Source organism: Notolepis coatsorum (genome assembly GCF_963971535.1).
Source record: "Notolepis coatsorum genome assembly, chromosome: 1".
In the NCBI taxonomy this organism is placed as follows: Eukaryota; Metazoa; Chordata; class Actinopteri; order Aulopiformes; family Paralepididae; genus Notolepis; species Notolepis coatsorum.
Window position 1 is genome coordinate 181,468,072 of NC_140165.1, and position 20,298 is coordinate 181,488,369.

Here is a 20,298-nt window from a genome sequence, read left to right on the forward strand (position 1 = left end):
ACATATGGCTGACCCTGTACTCTGAGCCCTCTGGTGAAATGTTTAACATGTATGTGAGGGATGTGTGACCTAAATCACTACATTACAATGTGTTAAAATGACGATTGATTGACAGTGATTGCACAATACGGTACTTACCATACCGTATTCTGTTCACAAAATGCCTTTCACTTGGATAAGGATGTTAGGCGACTTAGCTTTTGCCCTCGTCCTGCAACTCACCCACAGGTAGCTTCCTGCTGGGGAGCCATGTTTTAAAACCACTGCAGGTCCCATTCATATTCAGCTGGAGTCATCTGGTCATTGAGAGGGCTTGGGAACATCAAATTATGGATTTGTCAACTACATGAGCTAGAAATAAACACAATGCAAATAATTGAACCTAGACAAGAGAAACATAATGACCGACAAGTAAACAACTAGCCTCAGCACTCAGCAGGGAAACATGAACGGTAAGATAGAGAGAAAGCAAAGAACAGAGAGATAACTGTCCATGGCAAGGGGAGTGTGTAAAAGGAGGAGAAAATCCCATGGCAGAGCAGGGGAAGAGTGGGCTAATGGTGACACCTGTGTCTGAGACGGCCAGAAGATGCAGAGCGATCGATAGATGGTAAATGGTGCATTTATACTGCAGCACTTTTATCAGCAATCTTGAACTTTGATAGTATTTAATTTTCTTCAACTTATCACATGGTTTTTAAACAAAACATTTATTTAAAGTAACAAGTTAGGATGTGTTCTTGATATTGTTTGTTTGTTTGTTGTAGTCCTAGTAGTAGTTGTTGCTATTGTAGTAGTAGTAGTAGTAGTAGTAGTAGTAGTAGTAGTAGTAGTAGTAGTAGTAGTAGTAGTAGTAGTGTCATGCACCTCCAAGCCTCCAGGCTTCCCATCTCTTGTACCCCTTGGTTTTCCCCCACCCTATCCCAGCCTATCTACTCCCTCTCTTTCTCTCTCTCTCTCTCTCTCTCTCTCTCTCTCTCTCTCTCTCTCTCTCTCTCTCTCTCTCTCTCTCTCTCTCTCTCTCTCTCTCTCTCTCTCTCTCTTTCTCTCTCTCTCTCTTTCTCTCTATCTCTCTCTCTCTCTCTCTTTGAGCACCGCCCTTCTGGATTCAGGGAAAAGGTTAACATTGTTTTTGTGTGTGTGTGTGTGTGTGTGTGTGTGTGTGTGTGTGTGTGTGTGTGTGTGTGTGTGTGTGTGTGTGTGTGTGTGTGTGTGTGTGTGTGTGTGTGAATGAGTGTGTATGTGTGAATGAGTGTGTATGCTCAAGTGTGTGCGTGTTGTGTGGCCATCTTTAAAAAGCCTAGGCCTGGTTGAATGGGAGGAAGTGTCTCTGACTTCCCCAGGAAATGGGAAGAGGAAAGCCAGAGGGCCGGGACCTCTATGACTGAACTGGACCCACAAGACCAACCATACAGGAGGACACACTGGAGAGAGAGACACAGAGAGAGGGAGAGAGAGACACAGAGAGAGGGAGAGAGAGAGAGACAGAGAGGGAGAGCGAGAGACACAGAGAGGGAGAGAGACACAGAGGGAGAGTGAGACACAGAGAGAAACAGTGAGTGTGAGAAAGAGACAGAGAGGGAGAGAGAGACGCAGATAGGGAGAGAAGACAGTGAACATTGTCCGTTGTCCATTTGGACTTGGAGGAAAACAAGTTGAGAAATTAATAACAGAAAAGGAGAGAAGGAAGACGAGACAAGAGGAAGACACCATTAGAGGCCTCAACTGGACCTAAAATCGGACTCTTTGGCCCCAGGTCTCAGCTGGGGGCCGCTGGTGTGGAGATGGTCTTTCTGCTGAGTGCTGTGACTCTTCTGCTGTGCTTCTCCCCGTCCAACACACATAAACTGGAGCCGAGTGGGAAAAACATCTGCCAGGATCTCAGGTATAACTACCTTCCTTCTGACCCAGGTTTCCTCCATCAGTGTTGGGGGTAAAGGGAACCTTATGTCCATGTTTATCCTGATGTGAAATTGGGGATCCCGACATATTTTGAATCGAACAAAATATGCCTGTAATAATATATGCTTGTAATTTAGAATTGGAAAGATCTACGGATTGCATTACGTACGTACCTATCTATATATACACTTGTACCATAATTGAGTACCTCAGACCGAAAAACGATATCAAATAAGTCTGTTTGGCGTTTTCAGAGGAACAATGGTCCTCATTCTCGTGAAAGTTACCATGGAATTCTTTCGTAACTCGATTTACGAATGTATTCTGCATTCTCTAATGGCTTCATATTGTACATTTGTTGTAGGATTTATGTAGGATTTACGAACTCGAAAAGGCAGTTGTAAGTCGGACGTAAATCGGACAGACCAGTGTGCGCCCGTGTTTTTAACAGCTTTCTTTGGGGATTGCTGTTACAGGCATATGTTTATAGCCTGTGTTAGAGGGACACCTAGTGGTGCTTGACCGGATGTGATGTGTTGACATGCGCACTGCTGTAACCTCAGTTTAATAAAAGATATACTGAAACATGGTGTCAGAAGCGGGAGCTCCGAAAGAAATAAACGTATAAGGAATAAAACCACGCCATGGCGAGCAACAGCATCCCAGCGCCCGAGGGCATGCGCATGTCTGGGTATTTGGCGAAGAACTGGGATGTTTTCAGGGCAGAGTTTGATGATTTTTTGCTAGCTACCGGTCTGAATGAAAAGCCGAAGCCAGTTCAAGCAGCCACGCTGAGACGGCTAATGGGAAGTGAGTGCCGTCATGTTTATACACACAGCCTCGAGTTGACGGATGATCAACGTAAGGACCCAGCTAATATTTTGCGCGCATTGAGGGATCATTTCAAGCCGGCGAAGAATGTGATCTATGAAAGATACATGTTTGGATGTTGCAAACAGGAGACTGATGAGCCAATAGACTGTTTCCTGACGAGGCTAAAGGAGAGAGCGTCAGCATGTGAATACCGCGCACTGAAGGACGAGCTGATTCGGGACAGGCTTGTGCTGGGTGTCGCAAATGAAGGCACCAGGAGGCGCTTACTGCGGGAACGTGAGTTAACGTTACTAGCGGCGACTGAAATCTGTCGGCTCGCTGAACTGACCGAGAGACATATAAGGGTGATGGCCCCGCCAGCGCAGACAGACAGTGTGAATGCCGCTGACAGACAGAGCGAGAGGCGCGCATTTCAAAGGAGGGCGGCGCCAGCGGAGAGGGAGCCCCAGTGGAGCTGTAAATATTGTGGGGGGAGCCACAAACGGGGCAGAGAGCAGTGCCCAGCCTATAGTAAAACCTGCCGGATATGTGGCATAGCAAATCACTTTGCCAAGGTATGCCAGGCTGGTAGCAGGTCTGACAGAGTAAAAAAGATAAATGTGCTTGAAGATGATGACAAGAAGGGGGAATACTCAGATACAGATGATAGACTGTTTCAGGTCACTGAATGTGTAAATACTGCAAAGGCCCAGCAGGGGCGCAAGTGGTTTGTGAATCTAGGCCTAAATAAAAAAAAGCAGCAGTGCCAGCTGGACACAGGCTCTACCTGCAATGTCATGGGCCGCAGGATTAAAGAGAAGCTGTCACCCAGAGCGGCGCTACACCAGAGCACGGCCAGGTTGAAACTATACTCTGGGGAAATCATGCCATCATTGGGAAAATTTCACACTGAATGTGTCATCCGCGGAGAAAAGCACAATCTCACATTTGAGGTAGTCGACACCGAGCAGAAGCCTCTTCTCGGGGGGAGCACGTGCGAACGTCTGGGCCTCGTGAGCTTCACGGTTCCGGATGAACTTAATAAAGTTGATATAAGTCCACCTATGCCCCTCACAAAAGTTCAGCTGCTGAGAGACTATCATGACGTTTTTAATGACCCAATCGAGTCGGTCCCGGGAGTGATACACTTTGAGCTGGATCCTGAAGTGGTGCCGGTGCAGTGCGCACCAAGGAATGTCCCAGTGGCTCTGAAGGAGAGAGTCAAGGAGGTACTTGACAGACATGTCAGGGTCGGCAACATCACGCCTGTGACTGAGCCCACACCATGGATAAGTAACATGGTGACGGTGGCAAAGCCAGATAAAATAAGGATTTGTATCGACCCGAAGCCTCTCAACCAAGCGCTGCGGAGGTCTCACTACCATATGCCTACACTGGAAGATGTGTTGTACAAGTTGCCAAAGGCCCGCCTCTTCACACTGGCGGATGCTCGCGATGCCTTTTTACAGTGCAAACTTGACGACGAGAGCAGCCGTCTGACGACCTTTTGGACGCCGTGGGGTCGGATGAGATGGCTCAAGCTCCCTTTCGGAGTCTCTGTTGCGCCTGAGATATATCAGCACAAACAACATGAGCTGCTAACGGGCTTGGCCGGTATCGAACCGATCGCTGATGACATCCTGGTGGTCGGATGTGGCGATACGGATGCCGAAGCCGAACTGGACCACGACAAAAACTTGAGTGCTCTCATGGAACGATGCAGAGCAGTGGGACTCAGGCTGAGTGAGCGCAAGCTGCAATTCAAACTCAAGGCCGTACACTTCCACGGCCACATACTGTCTGCGGAGGGACTGAAAATTGACCCAGAGAAAACACGTGCCGTGCTGGAAATGCCGACGCCCACAGACGTGAAAGCGGTGCAGCGCTTTATTGGATTTGTGACGTATCTAGCAAGGTTTCTGCCAAAACTCTCTGAGGTCTGTGAGCCGCTCCGCAGGCTCTTGGATAAAGACGTCATGTGGCATTGGTTGCCAAAACACGAAGATGCGGTGCGTGAAGTGAAGCGAATGGTCACCAGCACACCTGTACTCAAATATTATGACATCACAAAGCCTGTTACGATCCAGAGCGACGCCAGCATGACCGGGCTGGGGGGCTGTTTGTTGCAAGGGGGACAGCCCGTGGCTTTCGCCTCGAGGGCACTGACGCAGACAGAGCAAAACTACGCTCAGATCGAGAAAGAGTGTCTGAGCATAGTCTTCGCCTGCCAGAGATTCCACCAGTACCTATATGGCAGGAACACTATCACCGCAGAGACTGACCATAAGCCGCTGATCACAATATTCAAGAAGCCCCTCCTGAGTGCACCGAAACGTCTCCAGGGTATGTTGCTGCAGCTGCAGAACTATAATCTTGATGTGGTCTACAAGCCTGGCCCCGAGATGTATGTCAGCGACACCCTGAGCAGGGCCACCCTGCCGTGCCATGGGTCTGACACCCCGTACGTGCAGCATGCTGTGTGCGCTGTGGACAGCACCCAGGCAGAGTATTCACAACTGGACCAGGCGCAGCACCTGAATGTTACGGCTTTTAGATTTGGCCAGATTGTGCAGCACACAGAGACAGATAATGTGCTTCAGGAGCTGGCGTCTGTGATTCTCAGTGGCTGGCCAGACTTTAAAGAGGACACCCCACTGGCAGTGCGGGAATACTGGCCCTTCAGAGACGAGCTGAGTGTTCAAGATGGGGTGTTATACAGGGGACAGTGTGTCATTATACCAAAAGCCATGAGGTCTGAACTGCTCAAACGCATACACACTAGCCACATTGGTGGGGAGGCATGTTACAGGCGGGCCAGGGATACCCTTTTCTGGCCAAACATGAGAGCGGAAATAAAGGACTTTGTGGCAAACTGCTCCGCATGCAACGAGTATGCACGAGTCCAGCAGAAGGAATCTATGATGTCGCATGACATACCAGCACGCCCGTGGCAAGCAGTAAGCATGGACGTTTTCTCATATGCGGGAAAGGACTATCTTATCATTGTAGATCAATACTCAGACTTCTGGGAAATCGATCATCTGCCGGATCTGTCTGCTGACACACTCATCACACGATGCAAAGCTCAGTTTGCACGTTATGGACAGCCAGACAGGGTGATATCAGATAATGGCCCACAGTTTGCGTGCGAGCGGTTCAGGAGGTTTGCAGCGAGCTGGGGTTTTTCCCATGTCACGTCTTCACCCCGACATCCTCAATCCAACGGCAAGGCGGAGTCGGCCGTTAAGATTGTCAAATCACTCTGTAAGCGGGCAAAATTGGATGGCACGGATACATGGTTGGCCATCCTTCACTGGCGTAACACACCCACCGAGGGGATGGACAGCAGCCCGGCCCAGCGCTTAATGGCACGCAGGCTCAAGACTTCACTGCCGGTCACAGACAGCCTGCTTCTACCACGGGTGGTGGACGGAGTAGCAGAGAAGCTGCGGTGGAAAAGGCGGATCGCAAAATCATTCTACGACACGGCTGCCAGGGACCTTCCAGAGCTTAATGTTGGAGATCACATAAGGATGAAGCCTCTGCCCGGTGATCGCACAGGGAGGTGGCGCCTGGGCCAATGCCTCCAGAGGGTCGCTCCTCGCTCATTTGTGGTGGATGTGGACGGCACACACTACAGACGCAACCGATGACTTCGATTCCAGTCATCCGTGGAATAAAATAATTATAATGATAATAAATACGACTGTCTCTATGTATTGGCATGCACCCGAGTTTATAACAGCTTTCTTTGGGACAAGTCCTTTGGGATTGCTGTCACTTATTCCTATTGCTAGAAATAAATTAATGTGTGCAGAAACGGATTTCTATTATCCTAATGACTTGTTTTATTAGGATAGCGTGGATAGCGCTGTCCCCCTGCTTCATGACTGCAGAGTGCAGATGGAGCAGGAGGTGCGTTGAGAGCCAGTATAGTCGTTCAGTATTGACATTACTAAATGAGATGTTACGCTAAGATGTCATGTTCTGGGGAGCTCCCGTAGCTCACCGCATATCTGGGGAAAACCGTGCTCGTCACGGATCTGGGGGACACGAGTTCGATTCCCGGACCGGCCGTCATTTCTCAGAATGTCTTCCCCTGCTCTACATCCCATTTCAACCTGTTTCTGTTGAAATGTTTTCCGATAAACGCTAAAAAATGAAGTAAAAAAAAAAAAATATGTCATGTTCTACAGTAGGACTTGTAGTAGGACTTGTGACGTAATAAAACAAGTCATTCGAATAATAGAAGCATACTTTGCTGGAACGATTCATTTTGCACGTATACAGTACATGTGTGTGTGTGTGCTCGCGCACTGAGGCTGCCTCACTAAGCCGTTTCTCCACACATTTATTTATTTCTAGCAATAGGAATAAATCAAACCAACAATAAATAATATCATAGAGAAGAAGACGGTATATGGCATATTAATACAGTATATTCCACTATACAGTAGCTATATCCGCGGCGATCGGTTTAGTTCTTATTTATTTAGTGTGCAGTGTGTGTGTTTGTGTGTAATGCTCACGATGCCTCATTGAGTCAGGACTATAAATGCAAAACGTAATTATTAATGATACAAATATTGTCATATTTATCTTTATTATAATTATTTAATTCCTAGGATGTCTGTAGAATCAAATTGAACGCAAGCACCAACTATTTATCCCAAATTAAGCCTTTTACCAGTTTCATCACCTGTGCATTGTATGTTACTATTGCACTTTACTGTTACATTTGCACTCTGGTTGGATGGTGTATTGTACTGTATAATGACAATACATTTGAATCTAATCTCATTTGAGATCAGTCGCAAATCGATTCCGCGCTACCTGTTGAATACCTGAAGAATGAGTGACGTTTTTCATTCATGGGAATCCAGCTGCCACATACGGAGACCGTTTCACGCGTTTAGGAATCCGGAGGAGGATTTTTGTAAATTTGTTAGTACAAACTTTTTACCAAGATATATACAAAGGTACTTATGAACATGTTCGAGAATGAGGATTGTGTTTTCAAACTTTATTATCTAAAGATGGTAAGTTAGAGTGTTGTGTTCATTCATAGTTAAAGACAGTACTAGTGGTTGAGTACTTCTATCACATTCACACTCCCCAAGTGATTTGGATTGATTTTAAAACTGAACATACTTGGCTGTAAAAGAAAAATTCTAAACAGACGTATATGGTTCTTCAGTGCAAGGGTTCAATTGACCAGATCAAATACACTCACAGCACACACATCCACATGTACACACTCACTTTAAATAAACAACTCACTGTAGCACCCACTTTACCCACTTTAGACACTTTAACACACTTTATATTTATTCGTAAAGAGATTTGCACTACAACTCATACCTCATTCCACCTTACCCTAAGTTGTACCTCATCCCATTTCTGCATTGTACTGTATATTGTATTGTAACTCAGTTACTTTTTTTCCCCTACTCTGCATTGTATATTGTATATATGTATATTGAACACTTTTGTTTACACTTGTTTACATACTTTTGACTTTCTATTTTATACTTATCTATTTTTATCTAGCACACTCTCAGGAGCAAAACAGAAAAAAACATTTCATATAAAAGTATTCTGTATTTTTGTATGACAACTAATAAAGAAACTTGAACTTGAACTTGATAGGATGTGAAGACACGATTTTATATATTCCTGTTAAAAACATCGGTAAAAATTAAAATAATACACTTTGACTGCTGTTTTTATAGGGTTAAGGTTAAGGTTAAAGTACATCCCCAAGTAAATGGATGATTTCTCCACTTCTACAAGGTCAATTTGCATGTTATTGGTATCTAGGAACATCTATGGACCTCAGGGAATGTATTCACAGTGTCAGAAATATTTTGTCTGTTACTATGCTTGAGTAAATTGTGATGAAACAGGAGAATATAAATCATAATTTGTCTTTGCATCTTTGACAGTGAATAACACCATGCTAACATTGTGGTTGGGCAGATTTCTCTCACTGAGCTCATTCAGCACCTTCTTGAGATCAAGTGTACAAACAATCTAAGAAAATTAATAAAGGGAAGATGATTAAACAGAAGGATTTGTAGATACAGTACTGAATTATACTCCATTTGAATTATACATTCAAAATTGAATTATGAACTATACATTTTGGCCTTATTATGGCCAATTCATAGATCTATGGACAGAGAAAAAGCTCCTATTTCCAATGGCACTGTTAAATCTGGATTTAGCCATTTTATTGCTTTTTTACGATAAAAGATCGATAGAATTTGCATTATTCCGATAAATTCTTATTTTTGGAACATTTTAAAAACATCGGTAAACAAACATAGTGCTGAAAATATACATGTTGACTGCTGTTTTTATAGGGTTAGGGTCTTTACTCTTGGCTACATTTGAAAAAGAAACACAACATTAATTAATACGGTATGTATTGATCGATTTATGAGAAAACAGCAAGCTAGGGTTTAACAGGTTAAACGCTGGGGTCTGAGGGGTTTGGTTTGTCTTTTGACTTTTTAAATCAAAGTGCTCCCCCGTTATTCCCCAAGACCTTTCAACACACAGGATTACTCAGTTACACAAATAACAAGCAGGATTACTCAATTACACAAATAACAAGCAGGATTACTCAGTTACACAAATAACAAGCAGGATTACTCAGTTACACAAATAACAAGCAGGATTACTCAGTTACACAAATAACAAGCATGATTACTCAGTTACACAAATAACAAGCAGGATTACTCAGTTACACAAATAACAAGCAGGATTACTCAGTTACACAAATAACAAGCATGATTACTCAGTTACACAAATAACAAGCAGGATTACTCAGTTACACAAATAACAAGCAGGATTACTCAGTTACACAAATAACGAAGGTTATCCTATAACCCTAGTTATATGAGTAGATAGCGAGTGCTCTGCTCTATGGGAATTCCCTTTAGCATAGGGCTACTTGAAATAATTTAGCTACAATGCACCTGTCCGGCCACGCCCACTCTCGCCCATGTACTTAAGTACCATGTGACTGTACTTCCGCTCTTCCCTAGTCTTGACCGTTATCAGGAAGACAATCAGGGGTCCTCAGTGATTGAGGAGCAGACCGCTCGCTATCTACTCATATAACTAGGGTTATAGGATAACCTTCGTTATATTTCATAGATAGCTCCTGCTCTGCTCTATGGGACATAGGAGCGGAGCAGGGCAGAGAGCCCGACAAATGCACCCGCTGAGGTCCCCTACAACCATCAGAACACCGGGGAGGGTACGGGCCCCCCCACCCCTCACTAGGAGAACAGGACACCGACTGTGCGAAAGAGGGGACAGCACCCAACAAACGCACAGGGTGAGCAGACCACGGGACAGAAGAGTCCGCGACTTCCCGACCGCACGCCCCGCGCGCCACCAGGGAACGTACGTGAAAACATAAGCCCGTGTTACCGCTTCCACACCTCGTGGGGTCGGGGTCGTTAAACCCAGACGCTGCCCGCGAAGCCGTAGCAGCGGGACGCGAAGGAGGTCCCAGCCCCAGGCTACTCAGGGCAGGCTTACCGCCGAGGCCAGGGGCCAGGACCCAACTAAAGGGACCTGGTGAGGTCAACGAGGCCGCGGCATCGAGACCTCTCCAGGCGTTTACTCGTGACACCACCCTCTACACCGCTAGCGCACAACAGGTGAAGGCCCTTCTCCGCCTGGCAGAGGCTCTGAAAAGCTCGACCTGCGCCCGGAGGACTGTGAACTACACAGGAGCGCCTAGAGGGGCTGACTGTAAAAAACAGTACCCCGACGGGGGGGGGGGGGGGGGGGGGTGTTCGGCATGCTCTACACAATGTTGCCATCTCGTGCTCTACACAACCTCGCGGGGTCGGGGTTCAGAGAAAAGAGTTTGACACAATTTGCAGATGTCATAAAACATGCAGGGGCATACTCTCGGGGAGCCGGGGTCGAACCCGGGCTCTACCAGAGAGTTGACTCCGCTACCGGCATACCGGGGAGACAACCAACCCAAACAGAAAGGTTGCTCCCTTAACCCATAGAATCCGGGAAACACATCTGCGCGTATATACACAGGCTATACAATGCAGTTTTAAGGTGTTTCATGTCTAAAAATGGGTTAAGCCAGGCCGACAGGCAACAAGAGCAAGGCTCAGCCTGTGCCTGGAGGACCGGGAACTACACAGGAGCGCCTAGAGGGGGCTAATACGCTGCACTCAGACGCCCCCCACCCGCCGAGCGGGGATGGAGGGGTGAAAAGAATGGAGAAAGGAAAACCTACTTAACAGTTTGCATAAAGGGTACAATATAGTACGGTTCAATGCACACAACTGTTAAGGAGATGTAGATCAGAGGAAGACGTTTGTCTTGTCCACATCGGGGTCCCCCACTTTCAACTCGTAGTGACACTTATATGACACACAACATTCATGACATCAGCCCCTGTGGCGTCTGGCCCGCCCAGGCATTTTCCCCCCGGAAAAGCCCAGGGCCCTTCGGGTTGAACAGAACATATCTGCGACCCGGCAGACATCGGGTTGAACTGATTCGGTCCGGCGCGACCAGGAGTCCCGTGCCCTTTCACGCTGCCGCACCTCTTCAAAGGAGAGGGGGATAGGTACACGTTTCGATCAAAACCTCACAGGAGGCGCCACCAAGACGGTCTAAATACGCGAACGCACAGCTCCCGGAGGCCCACCTAACGGGCGTGAAACCCCCCTGTTGACGCTTTATCTGCCCCGTCGTTTCCCCCTGGAGATGTACGCGAGCCCTCGAGCTGGCCTAGTGAGCTGGCGCTCGGCAGAGACAAAAAACTCCTTCCCGGCTGACCGCATGAAACGCTGTTCATGCCGTTGGACAGACCAGGGTGCGCTGGCCCCAAAAGGCTGTTTCAAATAAACACCTGAGAACACGCCCGGGCCGCGTGTAGTCTTTTACCAACACACTTGCAGTTCCGCGTTCTGCGATCTGATTGGCCACTGACGTTTCTCTCTACGCAGCAATCGTGTTACGCTAGTTCTGCCTCTAACAGCCTGCAGCCTGCTAGCATTATCCAAGTCCGACATCACATCAATATACTAACTAGCTATTCATATCAATCGAAATAACGTATTGTTTTCAGCCTGTGATCTAAAGAGCATATTACCTACAAATAGAATGCTCATGCGGTTTTTAGGCTACTGGTTGTAGTGGATGTCCCTTACGGGCATCCATAGCTGTTGCTGTAAGGCGTGGCGCAGGCGCAGTTGTGTTAGATGAATAAAGACGTTACTTGAAATGGCCACGCTGTCTGAGTCCTTATATGAAACACCACCTAAGCTTTACCACATGGTGTCAGAAGTGTTCAACCCATGTCAGAAGGGTTAACCCGTTACCTAGGAGACGAAGAGAAGAGACTGGTCAAGCGGCGAGAGAGATATTACAGGCTATTACAAGAGATAGCACAACAGCTAACGTTAGCTAACTATGTCGGACGGCGAAGGGGCACCAGCACCGGCAGCAGGTCGCGCGCGGACGGACAGTTTCCATGTCAGCGCACCGGAGAAGTTTGACTGCACAGACGGCAAGAACTGGCCGAGATGGATCCGGAGGTTTGACATATATCGCGTCGCATCTGGACTGGATAGGAAAGGAGAGGCTTTCCAAGTCAATACGCTGATATACTTCATGGGAGATGAAGCGGAGGACATTCTAAATGCTACTCAGCTGAGTGCACAGGAAAGGCTTGTATATGCAACTGTGGTTACGTGTTTGGAAGAACATTTCGTAGGGCGACATAACGTCATATTCGAGCGTGCGCAGTTTAACGTACGTAAACAAGAGCCAGGGGAAGCCGCGGATAGCTTCATAACGGCAGTGCATAAACTCGCAGAACACTGTAACTTTGGGGTGTTGAGGGAGGAGTTAATCCGGGATCGCATTATTGTCGGGATAAAAGACCTGGCCCTTTCAGAGAAACTGCAGCTAGACGCTGACATGACATTGAACAAGGCTATCAGTCAAGTGAAACAGCAGGAAACGGTGAAGCAGCAACAGACTGTGATGCGGGGCTACACACACAGAGGAAAGGAGAGAGGTGGATGCGATCTCTCGTCCATTCAAAAAGAAAGAGGCATATGGTCACAAACAAACAGGGTATACCAGAACAAGACAGACAGAGACAGTCAAAAACACAGAGAAATGTCAGAAATGTGGTCGATTTTCCCCCCATAGCTGGAGAGAATGTCCAGCTAGCAATGCAGAATGTAGAAAGTGCCACAAGACAGGGCATTTTGCTGCAGTGTGCCGTTTCGCACAGCCAGTGTATGAGATGCTAGAGGAGGGAGAGTTACAACAGGACACCCTTTTTCTAGGAGAAGTGAAGGATCATGTCTCTGGCTGGCACACAGACATATAACTCAATGGAGAAGTGATCTCTTTTAAAATAGACACAGGAGCAGCAGTCACTGCTATCCCCACCAGGCTATATAAATATAGCAGAGACGGCCCCTTGATGGCAACAGATAAGAAGCTATATGGGCCCAATAACATGGTGCTGCAGGTAGCAGGGTAAGTCATATGCCAGCTCAAGAGCAAAAGTGGAACGGTTGCCCAGCCGGTATTTGTAGTAGATTCTTTAGTCAGACCCTTATTAGGTCTGCCAGCAGTTGAAGCCTTGCGACTGGTAGAGCGGGTTGATGAACTGGAGGACCCAGGGAACTTTTTCAGGCGTAAATTCCCCACAGTGTTCGCAGGCCTGGGGAGGCTAGAGGGGGATTACTGCATTCACCTGAAGGAGGATGCAGTACCATACGCACTCACTACTCCACGCAGAGTGCCTATACCACTAGCAGACAAAGTCAAGGAGGAGTTGGAGAGAATGGAAAAAATGGGAGTAATTTCAAGGATAGAAAGGCCAACGCCGTGGTGTGCGGGTATGGTACCCGTGATAAAGCCCAACAAGACAGACATCAGGATCTGCGTGGATCTGACTAGACTCAATGAGGCGGTATGTAGAGAACGACACATACTACCATCGGTAGAGCAGTCATTGGCTCAATTGAATGGGGCAAAGATCTTCACTAAGCTAGACGCACGCTCAGGGTTCTGGCAGATTCCCCTATCAGAAGAATGCAGAGAGCTCACCACATTTGTTACTCCATGTGGCCGCTTCTGTTTCAATGTCCTGCCGTTCGGGATCAGCTCTGGTCCAGAACATTTTCAGAGGTGCATGTCGCAGCTCTTGGACGGGCTGACGGGCATAATATGCCACGCAGATGATGTGCTGGTATGTGGCGTAGATAGGGCCCAGCATGATGAGAGGCTCACTGCGGTCCTGTCCAGGCTTCAGGAAGCCGGCCTGACCCTAAATGAAAAGTGCGTGTTCACACAGACATAGTTGGTGTTCGTGGGCCACAAAGTCAGTGCAGGGAGCATAGCGCCAGACCCAGAGAAAGTGAGGGCAATCGTAGACATGCCCGCTCCACAAAATGTCACAGACGTGAGACGGTTCCTGGGCATGGCCACATACATGGGAAAGTTTGTACCTCTTTTCACCGACACTACCAACCCACTACGGGATTTACTGGTGAGAGAGAATGCCTGGGTGTGGGGAGAGGTGCAGCAGACAGCCTTTGAAAAGGTGAAGTCTGATCTGGCCTCAGATAGGGTGCTAGCACAGTACAGGCCAAATGCTAAGACAAGAGTGTCTGCAGATGCATCATCTTTTGGAGTGGGAGCAGTCCTCACCCAAATGCAGGACAACAAGGAGTGGCGCCCGATATCTCACGCAGTCTCTCTGACACAGAGCAGAGATATGCCCAGGTGGAGAAGGAGGCGCTGGCAGTAACATGGGCATGCGAAAGGCTCAGCTCGTATATAATAGGCCTTCAATTTACCATAGAGACCGACCACAAGCCACTGTTGGCTCTGTTAGGTACGAAGGCACTAGATGACTTACCCCCAAGAATCCAGCGCTTTAGGCTTAGACTACTGAGATATACATACCACATAGTATATGTCCCAGGGAAAGCGTTGATAACGGCAGATGCATTATCAAGGGCCCCAATCGTGCGCACACTGACAGAGGAGGAAAGAGAGCTGGAAGGAGAAGCACAGGTGTTTGTTGAGGCAGTACAGCAGGGCCTACCAGCGTCTAAGGCAAAGCTGCAACATATTGCTGAGGAACAGCAAAAGGACTCTGTCTGCAGACAGCTTATACAGCAGTGCAAAAAGGGGTGGCCAAGACAGGAGGAACTGCCACAGCAGCTAATGCCCTACTGGATCTACCAGAGTGAGCTATACTGTGCAGGAGGCCTTTTAATGAAAGGACGGAGGATAGTAGTACCAGAGACTTTGCAAACAGAAATGCTGGCACGTTTACATGAGGGACACATGGGGATATCTAAGTGCAGAGCGAGAGCAGAGCAGTCAGTGTGGTAGTCAGATCGCTAAGGTAGTAACACAGTGTGAAACATGTGTGAAGAGTCAGACACGGCATCCAGAGCCAATGATGCCATCGGCATTGCCTCAGCGGCCGTGGCAAAAGGTAGGGGTGGATATGTTTTACCTAAAGGGCACCACCTACCTGTTAGCAGTAGACTACTATTCAAGGTACATTGAAATAGAGAAAACCCCCATTACCACAACTAAAGGAGTGATCGAGGCGTTAAAGGCCATGTACTCCAGACACGGGGTCCCAGAGGTCCTGCGGAGTGATAATGGTCCACAGTTTGCGTCAGCGGAGTTTGCCGCCTTTGCCACAGATTATGACTTTGCTCATGTGACAAGTAGCCCGTACTTTGCCCAGAGCAATGGAGAGGCAGAGAGAGCTGTCAAGACGGCTAAGTCACTGTTGAGTAAGAATGAAGACCCACACAGGGCACTGTTAGCGTACAGAGTCACACCATTGCAGCATGGACCATCACCTGCTGAGCTCCTGATGGGCAGGAAGCTCCGCTCCCCACTGCCACAGGCGCCGGCCCACCTGAAACCACAATGGCCCAAAACGAAGGCCTTTCAGGAAAAGGACTACCAACTGAAATTGAGACAGACGCAGAACTTTAATGAGAGACACCGGGCCACACAGAGGCCGGAACTGAGACCGGGTCAATCGGTGTGGATCTCCACCTCAAAACGGCCAGCTACGGTGCTCAGGAAGGCTGACACGCCACGCTCCTATGTGGTCCGGGCAGGAGAAGAGCTGGTGAGGAGGAACAGGGCTCATCTGCAAGCTCTCCCTGAGCCACAAGAGACACCGACTCCACAGGAGGAGCAAACAACGGAGGAGGAAATAGCGCCAAGCGCCCTGACTAGAGAGAGAGAGAGTACAGAGACTAAAGTGAGAGACGTTCCGAGACGGCAGATAAAGCCGCCAGAATGGCTCAAGGACTATGTTCAGTAAAAAAAAAAAAAAAAGGGGCCACACTGTCTGAGTCCTTATATGAAACACCACCTAAGTTTTACCACACTGGTAGGCTATTCTTATGCCATGCTCACTCCAGCGTTAGAAGGTAGCCTAATAACTGGCATGTTTCAACACCAGTCGTCTGTCGTCTGATGTGGCTGCCGTTCTTTTTTTTTTTTTTATGGAACTCCACTCCACAAGAGCTCGATATTGAATGGCTACCTGTCAGCTGCTCAAACCTAGATACAGTAGAAACAGCTTGAAAGTACACATGGCTACACTCTGTATGCAGCAATGACCACCTCCTGACCTTAGGCGGATTATAGCTACCCGAATAATCAAGATATTAAAACTCACTGCTCGTCCACCCAACGTAAACAGAGCAGAGATAAGCTTCAAATCACTGCAAGATCGCACAATAATGAAGTCATGTTTTGAACATTTATGTTGTGTTGATGGAATCACGTTAATATAGAGAGATGAAAACAATACGTTATTTCGATTGATATGAATAGCTAGTTAGCAGGCTGTTAGAGGCAGAAATATAAAAAATTGTCAAGCTACAATATTATAAAATCCTGTCAGGAATTGTGCCTCAAAGCATGAATGAACCGGCATTTCTAAACGTAGCCTAAACAGCTGTTAGGAAACTTACCGCACATAAAGTCATAGGCGGAAACAGCTGTTAGGAAACTTACCGCAGAGTTGGGGTTCGCCAGAACTAGCAGGCTGTTAGAGGCAGAACTAGCGTAACGCGATTGGCCGTAGAGAGAAATGTCAGTGGCCAATCAGATCGCAGAACCCGAACGCGGAACTGCAAGTGTGTTGGTAAAAGACTACACGCGCCTGGGCCAGACGCTGAAACCGGTCCCATAAGACCAAGTGCTGATATTGAACAGCGTGCGGGCACATAAAACCTGAGAACGGTGGCGGGCGAATTCTGACAAGAAAAGAGCCCCCACAACGTTTCTCCTCCCTGTCTGGGTAGAAATAGGCGGGAGCCGGTCCCCGAAAGGACCTGACACAGGGTTTATATACAGAACCTGAGGAAAAAACCATCCGTCGGGGCTTCTGGTTTGGCGAGGAGCGGGTGAGCAGCTGCAGAACAGAGCTCCCGGTCCAAAATTCAAGAAACTCTTCAACTCGAAGATAAAAGAAAGATGACAAGACCCAGTGCACAAAACTCGAGGAGAAGTGAGAGAAGAGTGCCCCCCGACAAAGAAAATACGACGAAGGGAGATGAGCAGATGAGCTCAATGGTACACTGGTTGAAGAAACATGGCTTGGTTTCAAAACCAAATTTTCAACAACACTAAACGACATGGCCCCCCTAAGAACCACCAGGGTAAAAAATCGTTCTAAGCGATTTTGGCCGCTATGAAAACCAGAGACAAAAAATGCTCTGAGTTTCGTAAAAGTCAGTCAAAGCTTACAAAAAGCATGAGCAGTGAACTCCAAGCCCACGTGACTGAACTCAAACTGGAAAGAAACAGACTAAGAAACGACGTAAACTCCATGATCAAAACTGCAAAAAAGAATTTCATCAATGACAAAACTGAGGAAAACAAAAACAAACCATGTGAACTTTGGAAATTACTCAACACTCAACTAGGCTCCAGTAAAAAACATAAAACCAGATTCTCAAACATAAACATAAAGACAGACAAGCTGGATGTAGCCAATTACTTAAACATTTTCTTCACAAACATAGCCACAACACTGGTAAACAAACTACCCTCCCACTCAGGGCATTATGGGGTAGAACACATAGTAGCTTACTACAAAAACCTAGGGGTCCGCAAAGACGACTTCAAACTGGAAATGGTACCAACAGATGAGGTACTCAAAAAACTGAGCGCCTTCCAACCTAACAAGGCCACTGGCCATGACAACATCCCCTCCAAATTCCTCAGAGACGCAGCAGCCACCATCACCCCAGTCATCACACACATAATAAACCTCTCCATAAAACAGGGACACATCCCCAAGGACTTCAAAATTACGAGAGTGACCCCTCTGCACAAAAAGGGCAGTAAATTAGACCCAGGCAACTACCGCCCTGTTTCTATTCTTACCTCCATCTCGAAAGTCATGGAAAAAATTTCTACGAACAGGTTGAAAAGTACCTAGCGGAAGAAAATCTAATCTACGAATTCCAATCTGGCTTCAGAACATCCCACTCCACTGACACATGCCTTCTCTATTTGAACGACCACATCAAACAAGAGGTGGACGCAGGCAAATACTGCGGCATGGTCATGCTGGACCTACAAAAAGCCTTCGACACTGTCAATCACTCCATTCTGATTGATAAGCTAAAAGCAATTGGTTTTGATAGTCTATCAGTGAGATGGATGCAATCCTACCTTGAGGGGAGGAAACAGATGGTGGAGGTAAACGGTACCCTATCCCCCCCTCACAGTGAGCTGTGGTGTTCCACAAGGAAGCATACTAGGACCGCTACTGTTCCTAATTTATGCAAATGACATGTCGTCAGCTTGTGACTGCAACTTGTTCTTGTTCGCAGACGACTCAGCCCTGCTGGTCTCTGACAAGAACAAATTACAGGTTGAAAAAAACCCTCAGCTCGGAACTAGGCTAAATCTGCATATGGCTCGCTGATAACAAACTATCATTACACATGGGCAAAACAGAGTCCATTCTCTTCGGTTCAAATAACAAACTCAGCAAGACCGACGGCTTCTCAGTTACAGTGGGTGACAATATTGTCACAAGGTCACATTGTTCCAACCTCCCTCCCCAGTGATATGGACCCTATGCAATTTGCATACAGGACAAACAGGTCCACTGACGACGCGGTCTCCCAAGTACTGCACAGCACCCTCTCTCACCTTGACCGCCAGAAGGGGGGCTATGTGAGACTGTTGTTCATTGACTACAGCTCAGCGTTCAACACCATAGTCCCCACCAGACTGGTGGACAAGCTGATCGAGCTGGGTCTGAGCTCCGCTCTGAGCGCCTGGGTACTGGACTTTCTGAGTGAAAGACCCCAGGCGGTCAGGGTGGGGGGTCAGACCTCCAACACCATCACCCTGAGCATCGGGTCCCCCCAGGGCTGTGTTCTGAGCCCCCTGCTGTACTCACTCTACACACACGATTGTGTGGCCAAGTTCAGCTCCAACTCCATAGTGAAGTTTGCAGACGACACGGTGGTGGTGGGGCTGATCTCGGACAACGACGAGAAGGCCTACCGGGAGGAGGTTGAGGTACTGGAACGCTGGTGCCAGGACAACAGCCTGCTCCTGAACATTGGTAAAACCAAGGAGCTGATCGTGGATTATAGGAGAGGACAGCAGGAGACACACACACCACTGAGGATAAATGGGGCTACCGTGGACAGGGTGAGCAGCTTTAAGTACCTGGGGGTCCACATCTCAGAGGATCTGACATGGTCAACACACATAGACTCAGTCGTAAAAAAGGCGAAGCAGCGCCTCTACCACCTGAGACAGTTAAGGAAGTTCAGAGTATCTGTGAAGATACTCCAGTCCTTCTACTCCGGAGCTGTAGAGAGCATCTTGACTGGAAACATCACTGCCTGGTATGGAAACAGCACGGCACAGGACAAGAAGGCCCTACAGAGAGTGGTGCGCTCAGCCGAGCATACCACGGGTATTGCACTACCTCCCCTGCAGGTTCTATACAACAAGAGGTGCAAATACAGAGCCTGCAGAATAATGAAAGACCCTCACCACCCCAACAACAGCCTGTTCCAGCTGCTGAGGTCAGAGAGGCTTCGGCTCAGCTTCTTCCCCCAGGCCATCAGAGCCTTGAACACTGAACACTGAGTGCCACAGAACACTGAACTCTCCACACACAAGCACACATGAGCACACACACGACACACACGCTCGCACACTAGCAGCCACTTTAACATGAGCAAGCACACACTCATGCTGCACACGCCCACACTTATGGCCACAAAGGAAAGGTCACTTTAAAGATAGTATAGTAACAGTAACAGTGTATTGCACTACCAAAGGACCTAGCATGTCCTCCATGCTCTGTAAATAACTTATGTACAAATAACGATATGCCCTACTATGTTACCTGTTTATTGAACAATGTTGTTTTATTGGATTCTATTATATGTTGTACTACTGTATTGCACATCGTTGCGGGCAAGACCACCCGCATTTCATTGTATACTTGTATGCCGTGACAAATAAAACTCTTGACTT

General features: G+C 47.6%; 1 protein-coding gene across 1 annotated transcript in view; it reads left to right on the plus strand.

Moving 5' to 3' along the window:
* The first annotated feature begins 1,461 nt into the window (after positions 1-1,461).
* The window catches only part of scarf1 (scavenger receptor class F, member 1), an 82,837-nt gene continuing 64,000 nt past the window's right edge, over positions 1,462-20,298 (plus strand). Inside the window, exon 1 of the mRNA XM_084328382.1 lies at positions 1,462-1,885. Coding sequence (XP_084184508.1) covers positions 1,785-1,885 — 101 coding nt within the window. The 5' untranslated portion in view covers positions 1,462-1,784. The remainder of the gene's footprint in view (positions 1,886-20,298) is intronic.